We start from the raw sequence: 12,295 nt of genomic DNA, 5'->3' as shown, positions 1-12,295 counted from the left end.
ACTCTGCTATTCTTTAATATTGAGAACGATTTTTAAAACTATATCTTTATCTTTATAGTTATCGTCCTTGGTGTGAACAGGCCTTTAGAGGCCTTTTTTTCTTAAGAAAACGAGCAGTTAGAAAACGAATGGAGAGTGCGAGTGTATGGCTAAGGACTCAGCTGCTGGGATTGAGTTGGGCAGGTCATTCCACCAGGAGGGAACAGTTAATGTAAAAGTCTGTGAAAGTGATTTTGTGCCTCTTTGAGATGAAACAGTAATGCGCCGTTTGAAGCGGCTTGCATACATCAACACCGACTCAATGAGTGAAACTCCTACATGCTCTCCTCCCACACAAACACTCATCTGGGCTCTTCTGCTCAGATGGGTTAAGCTGTGCTTGATGTTTGAATTGCAGCAGAGGTTCATGTGAGGACTAACGGTGAATGTGTTTCCTTCTGCAGCGCGTGGTCTTCCTCAAGCAGCTGGGCACCGGTCTTCTCCTCGTCACTGGTACGTGATCGCCGTCTGATGCTGAAGCGATGGAGGGGTTTTGTTGCAGTGAATAATTGAACACCATCTCTTGTCTCTCTCAGGTCCTCTGGCTCTGAACCGAGTGCCTCTGCGGAGAGCTCACCAGAAGTTCTGCATCGCCACAACCACCAAAGTGGACATCTCTGGCATGAAGATCCCCAAAACGCTGACTGACACCTACTTCAAGAAGAAGAAGCTGAGGAGACCCAAGCACCAGGAGGGAGAGATCTTTGACACAGAGAAGGAGGTGAGACAGGATTTCCAGCGTTAGATCAGTTCCGGTTCATCGGTTGCTTTAGCAGGACTCTGTGTGGAGAGTTTGAGTCGAGAGCCTGATTGTTTTTGTTGTGTGGTTCTGCAGAAGTACCAGTTGACGGAGCAGCGTAAGACCGACCAGAAAGCGGTGGATTCTCAGCTGCTTCCTCTGATCAAGAAGGTTCCTCTGCTCAAAGGATACCTGCGCTCCACGTTCTGTCTGTCTAATGGAGTCTATCCACACAAACTGGTTTTCTAAAATGCAAATAAAATCTGTCAACCCAATGTTCCTTGCATTATTTTGTTTCATGAGGTCTATAAGCGTGTAAAATAAACAATAAAAATAGCAATAAAGGATTTAATCAATCATAGGCATTAAGAAATTTGTTTACAAATGAATCTATAATTACTAATTTATGATTTGATATTTGAATGGGCAATAAAAAGTATTTATAAAAAAAAGTAATCGATCAATAAATGGTTCAAATTAAAAAAAAAAAACTTTTATATACGTTTTTTCTGAAAAAAGGTGCTTTACCATCAAAAACGAATGGTGCAACCAAAAATCAAAAACCCAGCACTCGTTCTTGAAACAATCCAACTTTTTTGGTTAAAATACATGTGATGTTTCAACCAATATCCAGGTCTTCATCAGATATTAAGAACAGCAGTACCAAACATTGCTTTGTACATTCTTGCAATGAGCAACAGATATTACTCTGCCAATTAGGGGAGTGGCTTCCAAACAAATTAGGGGAAAAACAATACCTTACAATAATGTGTAAAGCATTGTTTGCTTGATTAGCTGGTTCAGGTGTGTTTAATTAGGGTTGGAGCTAAACTCTGCAGGACACTGGCCCTCCAGGACCGAGTTTGGACAGCCCTGGTGTAAAGCATTGTTTGGTACTGCTGTTCTTGGTGTCTAATGAAGGCCTGGATTATTGGCCGAAAAGTCACATGTAATTAACCAATAAAGTGAAAACGTATGCAATAAGATCATTTTAAAATGCATAAATAGTGGAATATCAAAGTTTATTTAAGTGCATTTAAACAGGCGATTCTGTGAATTAATTTTGCATTAATAAAATTGTATTACTATTTCCCAGATATTTTTCTCGTACCAAATAATGATTTTGCATTATAGTTTGTGAAAAAGCGGTTTAAAATGTCTCTTGAAGATTTCTTAAAAAAAAAAAATCTGTATGTGATGTAGCTTTCTAAAAACAGCTTTGCAAATGTCTCACTGCCGTCAGCTTGTAATAAATGGTAAATTGTTTTAAGCAATGGCACTTTTGATTCTAAATCGGTCTGCTTTGAGCTCATCTTCGGTGGGTATTTTTAGGCTTAATGAGCACAGTGTGTTTACACCTCTATTCTGTTGCGCAGGTGTGATCATTCTTAATATAAATGGCATAATTATATGAATACACAAGTCAGCTGAAGGTTTCTTGCAACCCATTTTTCCTCACAACTCAGTGCTATGCCTGGCTTGTATTAATCTTTTTATTCATGTTCAATAAGATGCACAACAGATGCAAACTGATTTCAGACTTGAGGAAATCCTCAGCAAATTGTAAAGGTACAAAGCTGATGAAAGTAATGAAGGATGACTAGTAGAGGATTATTCAAATGAATATATATTATTATTAATATAACCAATATTGTTATAATAATCAAATTATTTTAATGTGTTAGTATTTTTAGCATTTTAAGGTAGATTATTGTAATTGTAATAATTTTTAATTGTTTAAAAATATTCACATTATTAATAATTGTTTGTATTAAATTAATATTTTAATTCAATATCCAGGTCTTCATCAGATATTAAGAACAGCAGTACCAAACATTGCTTTGTACATTCTTGCAATGAGCAACAGATATTACTCTGCCAATTAGGGGAGTGGCTTCCAAACAAATTAGGGGAAAAACAATACCTTACAATAATGTGTAAAGCATTGTTTGCTTGATTAGCTGGTTCAGGTGTGTTTAATTAGGGTTGGAGCTAAACTCTGCAGGACACTGGCCCTCCAGGACCGAGTTTGGACAGCCCTGGTGTAAAGCATTGTTTGGTACTGCTGTTCTTGGTGTCTAATGAAGGCCTGGATTATTGGCCGAAAAGTCACATGTAATTAACCAATAAAGTGAAAACGTATGCAATAAGATCATTTTAAAATGCATAAATAGTGGAATATCAAAGTTTATTTAAGTGCATTTAAACAGGCGATTCTGTGAATTAATTTTGCATTAATAAAATTGTATTACTATTTCCCAGATATTTTTCTCGTACCAAATAATGATTTTGCATTATAGTTTGTGAAAAAGCGGTTTAAAATGTCTCTTGAAGATTTCTTAAAAAAAAAAAATCTGTATGTGATGTAGCTTTCTAAAAACAGCTTTGCAAATGTCTCACTGCCGTCAGCTTGTAATAAATGGTAAATTGTTTTAAGCAATGGCACTTTTGATTCTAAATCGGTCTGCTTTGAGCTCATCTTCAGTGGGTATTTTTAGGCTTAATGAGCACAGTGTGTTTACACCTCTATTCTGTTGCGCAGGTGTGATCATTCTTAATATAAATGGCATAATTATATGAATACACAAGTCAGCTGAAGGTTTCTTGCAACCCATTTTTCCTCACAACTCAGTGCTATGCCTGGCTTGTATTAATCTTTTTATTCATGTTCAATAAGATGCACAACAGATGCAAACTGATTTCAGACTTGAGGAAATCCTCAGCAAATTGTAAAGGTACAAAGCTGATGAAAGTAATGAAGGATGACTAGTAGAGGATTATTCAAATGAATATATATTATTATTAATATAACCAATATTGTTATAATAATCAAATTATTTTAATGTGTTAGTATTTTTAGCATTTTAAGGTAGATTATTGTAATTGTAATAATTTTTAATTGTTTAAAAATATTCACATTATTAATAATTGTTTTTATTAAATTAATATTTTAATTCAAATGTTAACTAATTAAAATGCTAAAAACACAATCAAATATTACTTTGTTTTAATTGTTAAATAATTTAAATTTATTAATATTTAATAATATTCACACACACACACATCATCGCATATTTTTCTTTTCCCTCCTTCAATACTATTTCTGTTTTCTAGTTTTAAGAAAATTGGAAATTGTTTTGGGCAATGGAGGGTTTAGAAGTCAAAAAGTTTGAGAACCACCGACTCCTTATACGCCGCACCATCGACCTTCTCACATCCTGAAGACAAGAAACTCCAGGCTAACCATTTTGCTTTAATTAAAAAAAAAAACGCAGGTGACATAAAACGCTCAAACCGTGTATAGAAAACAAAAATAAATACAAGTGTTTCTTTATGGCATTTCCCGCTCACACGGGCTTTTTCTAAACAATAATCAGAACGAAAGGAGAAGCAGCCGAGAGAAAGAAGGCAGGTCCAGTGCAGGAATGGTTCGCCTCGTCAGTACAGTCAGTTCATAATGGTCTGTTGAAATGAATGGGTGCCGTCGCTCAGCCAGATTTGAAGAGCAGGATGGCCACCTGACCCAGGTAGAAGTAGATGAAATGTTTGGTCTCGTGAGTCACGTAGCTGCCGAAGTTCCTGCCCACGATGCAATGCCAGGTGGGGTTGTACTTTTTGTCAAACTCCTGCAAGGAAGCAATACATTTAAAGTCAAAGCCAAATGCAGACTGAGTGAAAGGCAGACTTCATATTTTTTCAGTGGCATTGGTTGCTGAAGTATTTTTCCCATCGGGATTTTAAACTTTTAAAGGTCCCCTGAAATGCTTAGAAACACGCAGCGTTAAGGCTTGTTCACACCGGGACGAATATCGCGCGCGATTATCGCCGACGTTTAACTCCTCGTAATTTTTTCAAAACCGCCTCGGGCTCGGTTTTTTGGTTTGACGCGCCGCGTTAAAAACTGGCCAACCGATGAGATTGGCGCTTTTGTTCACATGCCTGGAGCTGCTGAAGTTACAGTAAAACACGACTTGGTGGCGCTCAAGCACAAAACGGTCTTGCCGAGCACACATTGATACCTAACGACAAAGAGGAAGTAAGTAGACCAAGAAGATGCATCGAGGCAAGACGAATGTAGAGCTGCTGGTTTCATTGGTGTCTAAACACAAAGGGCTTTATGACAAACGCGACAGCGACTACAAAAATCTCGATAAGAGAGAGTTGTTATGGAGAGGAATTGCAGATCAAATAGGATTCAATGCACTGCCTTATAGATAACCTTAAGACTAACATATTGATACTAACACCCAAAAATCTTTCATTTTGATTTCATGGGGACTTTAAGTTTAAGTACTCGAAAAAAATAGTTGAAATAATGTCAACCGATGGCTTCAATAAAAGCATTTACTATCAATTAACAATTTTAGAAGATTTAGAGGATGACTAAAAAGTATTCAAATTAATATAATCAAAATTAATAAATTAAAATAATCCAACTTAATTAAAATACTAAAATAAAATAAAAAATTTTGATATATTTCTTTCACTATTTAAATTAGGTAAATGTTTATGTATTAATTATATATTTAATAATATTCATATATATATTTTAAATAAATTAAAATAATTAACTTAAATTGCTTAAAAAAATACATAAAATCAAATATTATTAATAATAAATTCAAAATGTTTTAAAAATGTTTTTAGCATTTTAGTTCAGTTTATATTAATTAATATTATCCAGAATTCATTCATTTCAATAATTCACAATTTTTAATAAATGTAACAATTATAATGCAATAAATTACATAAAATCAAATAAAAATAGATTGTAATAAATAGTTATTAAAATTAATAATATTTTGGATTTGATTGTTTTTATTGTCCTCGTTTGTAAGTTGCTTAGGATAAAAGCATCTGATAATAGTAAAAATTAGTTTTTTGTTTTCAGCATATTTTAATTTAATTTTACTTTGGTTATTTTATTTTATTAAATTTAATTTTACTTTGGTTATTTTATTTTATTAATTATTTTTTATTATAATTAATTTATTAATTATTAATTATGTTTAATTAATAAAACGCATATATATATTTTAAATAATTCATATTTTGTGGCCCGTAAAGTGTTCCGCCCACTAAAGCGGCGTTTACCTTCTTGATGTAGGCGGCAATGTCCTTCTCGATGTTGTACTTCTCGAGCGCCTGTGTTGCGCACTCCACAGAGTCCTGCTGCATCTCCTCAGACATGTCCGCATTCTTGATCACTGCCTTTCTGTCCGACATGCTGGATCTGGAAAGACAGAGACATTTAATGCTGAACGAACGAGTTAAACAGGGCTCGATCTGATCCTGTGACGCACCCTATCTAGTGCTCATCCTGCTCTCTGCCCCAAACCCACAGTCCTCCAGCATCTGCTCAGAGTCGGCCGCAGCAGCTGAGCCTTATATAATACCAGCACAGGAGATGCTCCACAGCCTTTACTCCATCTTTATTGCATAACATCACGTGGCATTATTTCGCCAGGTTACTGTTGCCATGGTCACCTGAGCTTAAGACTGTGCTCAGCACCACAGATTATAACAACAAACTTATGATACTTATGCTTATGTAACTTTTAATGAATTACAGTTAATTAAACAAAATAGTCTTAACTTACTGAATCAAATTGTGTCTTTTAAGATGCTTGTTTTTATTAGTAAACGACAAATGAATGGTGCCATGGTTATTTTTAGAAATAAGAAACACTTTACATCACCGTTTTTAATGTTAAATGAAAGAATTACGTATCTTTTTGTTTATATTCTAATAAATCCTATCATTAATAATTTTCCTCCCCATGTGCTTCCCGTGACCCAGTTTCTTCCTCGTGTTGATTGATCATTTGTTCCAGGTGTGTCTAGTTATTTACCCCATGTATTTAGTTCGAGTCTGTGCTGTCTGTTTCTGCCGGGTCTACAGGTTATGTTTGTGTGTCATTCCTCGTTCCTGTTGTGGATTTATATTTAAGACAGTTGCTGAAACATAGGTGTGTGAACGGGCAACTGACGTTAGGTACAACATCGCTTACTCTGAGCGAGAGAAAAAAACACAAGATATTTTGTTCTACAGACTTATATGCATTGTAAACTGCAATCAACGGATGAAAGACAAAGTTTTACCTTATTTCTGTGCAGATTTGTTGAGACGGAGAGAAAAGCGACTGTGATGCTCCCGCTGTGTGCTTGACCAAAAGTAATGTAGTAGGTGTGCAACTGCCGTTGGCTCCTCCCGCTCTCGCTTCCCATTGGCTGTCGCTGCCATGCCCGGCTCTGCGATTGGCCGGCTGTGCAAGAGTCTCGCTGCAATGTATCTCTGCATTTTATTTCAGACCGGCATGCCTTGCGCCTAATAGACGCTTCGCTGGTGTCCATAGCAACGGAGAATTAATACCCTTAGGCTACCCTAGCAACTTTCTTTTCAAAAAGCACCTAGCAACAAATTTAGCTATTTTTAAAATGTATTTGAGTCTGTGCTGTCTGTTTCTGCCGGGTCTACAGGTTATGTTTGTGTGTCATTCCTCGTTCCTGTTGTGGATTTTTCCCTGTGTTTGTGGATTAAAAGACTGTTTAACGCTTCTCCGTGTCTCCTGCGTTCCTTCCGGCAGCGAATCGTGACAACAGAAGCAGACATTATATTTGCTCGGATGGTAGCAACCAAAGTTCCCCACAATGCAGAACCAGTCGGGCTGATGCTTTCTGTCAAATTCCTATAAAGAAATACACCGTAAAGTTCCAACTCACAATTTTCACAATACTGAATAAACTGAAGCTTATCAAGACATTCCATTCACTCAGTAAATCAAGGAACTCATATTAACCTTTGCAATGTATTTAGCAATGTCGTTGTACTCTTTGTACAAATACTCAGTTGTAAGGACACACTGTAGAGCGTCCCGCTGCATCTCATCACTCATCGTTGAATATTTGACCTCATATGATTTGTTCGACATGGTTGCTCTGCAGCCGCAAGCAATTTGTTTTAATGAGAAAATATGAAATTAAACAGCACAGAATCTAGAGATTAACATGTTTTTGTGATGGTTCACTATTCAGCATGGAGACTTGCTGGCTTGCTGACATTTATGACCAGGAATTGTTGACCCATAATGCTATTATCGGTGAAACCAAACAAATATATTATATATAAAACATACTTATATATGCTTATATATTTAAAAGGAAAATTCTCTCTTTGTCTTACCTTGTTTATATCGTGATTACACAGACACAGTATTTGTGACGCTCCAGCTGTGTTAAACCAACAGTAATGTAAATGTGTAACTGACTCCACCTGTTCTTACCTACGCCACGATCCAGCCTCCCTCTCACCTCTCATTTGACAGCATTCCTTCTTTTGAAATACCCTGCAACATGCTTAACGTTGAAGACATGATTATTTCTGTATTATTTCATGGTTCCTAAACACAAACAAAACGAATGGCATGTGGCACATTTACTAACAGTGTTGGGAAGGTTGGAAATGTAATAGGTTACATTACAAGGTACCCTATTTAAAATGTAATAAGTAGTGTAACTATTTATTTCAGTTACTTTATTAATGTAACTGATTACATTTGATCACTTTTTGATTACTTTTCTAAATTTCTAATGAATGTTTTCAACTAGCAACAAATTTAGCTATTTTTAAAATGTATTTGGCAACTTTTAGCAATTTATGGAAAGTGACTCAAATGATAAAAAGGCATGCATTTAACCTCTTAACCACATCTATCTATCTATCTATCTATCTATCAAAATTCAATGTTTGAAATACAGGTAAAATGCTGGTGAAAAATAAATACACAAAATTCCTTCATATTAACACAGTACACTGTGCCCTGTTTTTATGGACTTTCCTTAGAGTGTAGCATTCAAATTAAATGTTTTTTACTAGTAAAATGTAATTGTTCAAAAAGGTGCAACTTTTCAATAATTAAATGTTATAATTAAAAAAATATGCAAATCGACCTGCCTTTAGCAACTTTACATGAAAATTAGTTAGCAACACTGTGAACCTTATCAGGCAATGACTTTGCAGGCTGCGTTTTTGCACGAAGGCACCTCATGAAACTGATTTTGTACAGCCTTCTGAGGCAGCGTATGGTTTAATGATCTACAACAAAGTTGGTGGTGAGTTTTGGTGATAACAAAACGATTTAATTACTATAATACTGATTTATCGCTAGAAATAACATCAAAAGTGCAAAATATATATATATATACATTTACACTAAACTGACCACCAAACACTTTTGTAAATGCAATTTCAGATGCCATCTTTATTTTTTTTAGCTCACCCATCACAGAATGGAGCGCACAGGATTGTGGGATATCAAAGGCAGCGAAGGCTATATCTGTGCTGCCTCCAAAAATCCATCAGATGAAGGTGAGACAGGAAGTGATTCGGACAAATGAAACTGAAAAATGCTGTTTTTAAGTCTTTCTATTTGTAAGTCTACGAAACGAATGCTATCACAGGCATAAGGTGCCATTTAATATTTAATACACAAGGACAATCAGTAAATAGATCCCTGTAGGATTTCAATTTAGAAAGCAAATAATCCCACAGAGAACGACAAATTCATAAAAAGTTTATTCATACAACTATAGTACAGATTTTTTTTTAGCGTAATCATGCCACCACAACTAAAATAGCTGACCCTGAGTTTGCATTTACACTTTATTATAAAATGTGTTTGAACCGTTGCTGTCACTCAGCTAAGTCTTGAAGAGCAGAATATATTTGTTGCCATCACAGATGTCAGGATTCTGTACTGTTTTGTGGTGTTTTTCCTCCCCATGTGCTTCCCGTGACCCAGTTTCTTCCTCGTGTTGATTGATCATTTGTTCCAGGTGTGTCTAGTTATTTACCCCATGTATTTAGTTCGAGTCTGTGCTGTCTGTTTCTGCCGGGTCTACAGGTTATGTTTGTGTGTCATTCCTCGTTCCTGTTGTGGATTTTTCCCTGTGTTTGTGGATTAAAAGACTGTTTAACGCTTCTCCGTGTCTCCTGCGTTCCTTCCGGCAGCGAATCGTGACAACAGAAGCAGACATTATATTTGCTCGGATGGTAGCAACCAAAGTTCCCCACAATGCAGAACCAGTCGGGCTGATGCTTTCTGTCAAATTCCTATAAAGAAATACACCGTAAAGTTCCAACTCACAATTTTCACAATACTGAATAAACTGAAGCTTATCAAGACATTCCATTCACTCAGTAAATCAAGGAACTCATATTAACCTTTGCAATGTATTTAGCAATGTCGTTGTACTCTTTGTACAAATACTCAGTTGTAAGGACACACTGTAGAGCGTCCCGCTGCATCTCATCACTCATCGTTGAATATTTGACCTCATATGATTTGTTCGACATGGTTGCTCTGCAGCCGCAAGCAATTTGTTTTAATGAGAAAATATGAAATTAAACAGCACAGAATCTAGAGATTAACATGTTTTTGTGATGGTTCACTATTCAGCATGGAGACTTGCTGGCTTGCTGACATTTATGACCAGGAATTGTTGACCCATAATGCTATTATCGGTGAAACCAAACAAATATATTATATATAAAACATACTTATATATGCTTATATATTTAAAAGGAAAATTCTCTCTTTGTCTTACCTTGTTTATATCGTGATTACACAGACACAGTATTTGTGACGCTCCAGCTGTGTTAAACCAACAGTAATGTAAATGTGTAACTGACTCCACCTGTTCTTACCTACGCCACGATCCAGCCTCCCTCTCACCTCTCATTTGACAGCATTCCTTCTTTTGAAATACCCTGCAACATGCTTAACGTTGAAGACATGATTATTTCTGTATTATTTCATGGTTCCTAAACACAAACAAAACGAATGGCATGTGGCACATTTACTAACAGTGTTGGGAAGGTTGGAAATGTAATAGGTTACATTACAAGGTACCCTATTTAAAATGTAATAAGTAGTGTAACTATTTATTTCAGTTACTTTATTAATGTAACTGATTACATTTGATCACTTTTTGATTACTTTTCTAAATTTCTAATGAATGTTTTCAACTATTAATCATTTTCAAACATTTAAAGCAGGCAGGGTTAACCTTACAGTATATTCAACACTCATTACTGACAAACTTCTCAAAATCCTTCATCGCTTGAATTAAGATTAAAATAATTTAATTTTAAAGTACAGCCACCACAAAATCAGATTTTAGCAGACTTTAGAGATCATTCTGAGGTTTAAAATCCTAACAAGATATAGTTTAATAGCTAGGATACTGTTTTGGAAATCACATTTTGCACAGCTATGACAGGAAACACTGGCATCTAACCATGCTTTGGAAAAAAAAACAGTTAATCTTAAAAAATAAAGCATAAACATAAACCCAAACAGGAAATAAAAACAGTTATTGAATAAGAATGTGTCCTATTCATGTCCTAAACCCCTGAAACATTGGTGTCTTATATTTTAAAGCACTCGATGCAATTTGGGAAAGAAATAAATTAAATCTCTCTGTGTGTGTGTGCGTGTGTGTGTGTGTGTGTGTGTGTGTGTGTGCGTGTGTGCGTGTGTGTGTGTGTGTGTGTGTACCTGCTATTTATCACGTTATGGGGACCAAATGTCCCCACAAGGATAGTAATACTAGTAAATTTTGACCTTGTGGGGACATTTTTGAGGTCCCCATGAGGAAACAAGCTTATAAATCATACAGAATGACTTTTTTTGAGAAAGTAAAAATGCACAAAGTTTCCTGTGAGGGGTAGGTTTAGGGGTAGGGTTGATGTAGGGCAATAGCACATACAGTTTGTACAGTATAAAAACCATTACGCCTATGGAATGTCCCCATAAAACATGGAAACACAACATGTGTGTGTGTGTGTGTGTGTGTGTGTGTGTGTGTGTGTGAAAATATTCAGATGTAATCATTCCCCATTCTTTGTAATCATTAACATTTTCATAAGTAACTGTAACAGATTACAGTTACATTTATTTTGGGTTACATTTTATTTTAAGGTGTCATTGTTACAGTGTAATTATACATTTAGGTATTGAGTATATTAATTAACTACATGTGCTGCTTACTATATGGCTAGGGTTAGATTTTTATCCTCTGCTTGTAGGAAAAGTCAATTTTAATGAACTTTATTTCACCATGTGACTTTCTTATCACCACCTGTTTTTGGTGGTTGTCAGCGTACTACTGTCACATTCCCTGTTTGTGGTTCCTGTGGCTGTGTACATGGACTGTTTAGTTCCATGTCTTCATTATTGTTGCTTTGTTCACCTCGTGTTTCCCTGCTGCTCTGTTCCCTTGTTTGTTGCCATGGACACTAATTGGACCACACCCATTTCCTTGTTAGTTTCCATGGTAACTCATTAGTTCAATGGTTCAACACAGCTTATATAGCCCTTGTGTTTCTCTTGTGCTTTGACAGTTATTTGATGGTATGGTTGTTTTGTTACTCATGCTCTCAGTAGTGATGGGCAAACGAAGCCTCATGAAGCACTGCTGCTTTCCTCTGACTGTTCGGGAAAAGATTCTAAGCTT

The 12,295-nt window shown here is 35.9% G+C and overlaps 2 protein-coding genes and 2 long non-coding RNA genes across 5 annotated transcripts in view; 1 reads left to right on the top strand and 3 right to left on the bottom strand.

Annotated features, from left to right (window-relative positions):
• Window positions 1-1,053, top strand: part of rpl6 (ribosomal protein L6) — a 3,585-nt gene extending 2,532 nt beyond the window's left edge. For both annotated transcript variants that reach the window (XM_016463822.1, XM_016463820.1), the window contains exons 5-7: window positions 444-492; window positions 576-760; window positions 875-1,053. In XM_016463822.1, coding sequence (XP_016319308.1) covers window positions 444-492; window positions 576-760; window positions 875-1,027 — 387 coding nt within the window. In that variant the 3' untranslated portion in view covers window positions 1,028-1,053. The remainder of the gene's footprint in view (window positions 1-443; window positions 493-575; window positions 761-874) is intronic.
• Window positions 1,054-3,841: 2,788 nt separating this feature from the next.
• On the bottom strand, window positions 3,842-6,968 carry dynll1 (dynein, light chain, LC8-type 1). The gene is made up of 3 exons (XM_016463884.1): window positions 6,881-6,968; window positions 5,873-6,011; window positions 3,842-4,404 (listed from the first exon to the last, which is right to left on the bottom strand). The coding sequence occupies exons 2-3, from the start codon at window positions 6,002-6,004 to the stop codon at window positions 4,267-4,269; spliced, it is 270 nt and encodes an 89-aa protein (XP_016319370.1). The 5' UTR covers window positions 6,005-6,011; window positions 6,881-6,968; the 3' UTR covers window positions 3,842-4,266.
• Window positions 6,969-7,235: 267 nt separating this feature from the next.
• On the bottom strand, window positions 7,236-8,013 carry LOC107671039 (uncharacterized). The gene is made up of 3 exons (XR_001632151.1): window positions 7,962-8,013; window positions 7,579-7,717; window positions 7,236-7,467 (listed from the first exon to the last, which is right to left on the bottom strand). It is a non-coding gene; the product is annotated as an uncharacterized LOC107671039 (long non-coding RNA).
• A 1,412-nt stretch (window positions 8,014-9,425) lies between these two features.
• On the bottom strand, window positions 9,426-10,468 carry LOC107670996 (uncharacterized). The gene is made up of 3 exons (XR_001632145.1): window positions 10,385-10,468; window positions 10,002-10,140; window positions 9,426-9,890 (listed from the first exon to the last, which is right to left on the bottom strand). It is a non-coding gene; the product is annotated as an uncharacterized LOC107670996 (long non-coding RNA).
• Between the last annotated feature and the right edge of the window lie 1,827 nt (window positions 10,469-12,295).

Source organism: Sinocyclocheilus anshuiensis, unplaced genomic scaffold (genome assembly GCF_001515605.1).
Source record: "Sinocyclocheilus anshuiensis isolate Anshui unplaced genomic scaffold, SAMN03320099.WGS_v1.1 scaffold332, whole genome shotgun sequence".
Lineage (NCBI taxonomy): Eukaryota > Metazoa > Chordata > Actinopteri > Cypriniformes > Cyprinidae > Sinocyclocheilus > Sinocyclocheilus anshuiensis.
This window is presented reverse-complemented; position numbering and strand designations above follow the sequence as displayed.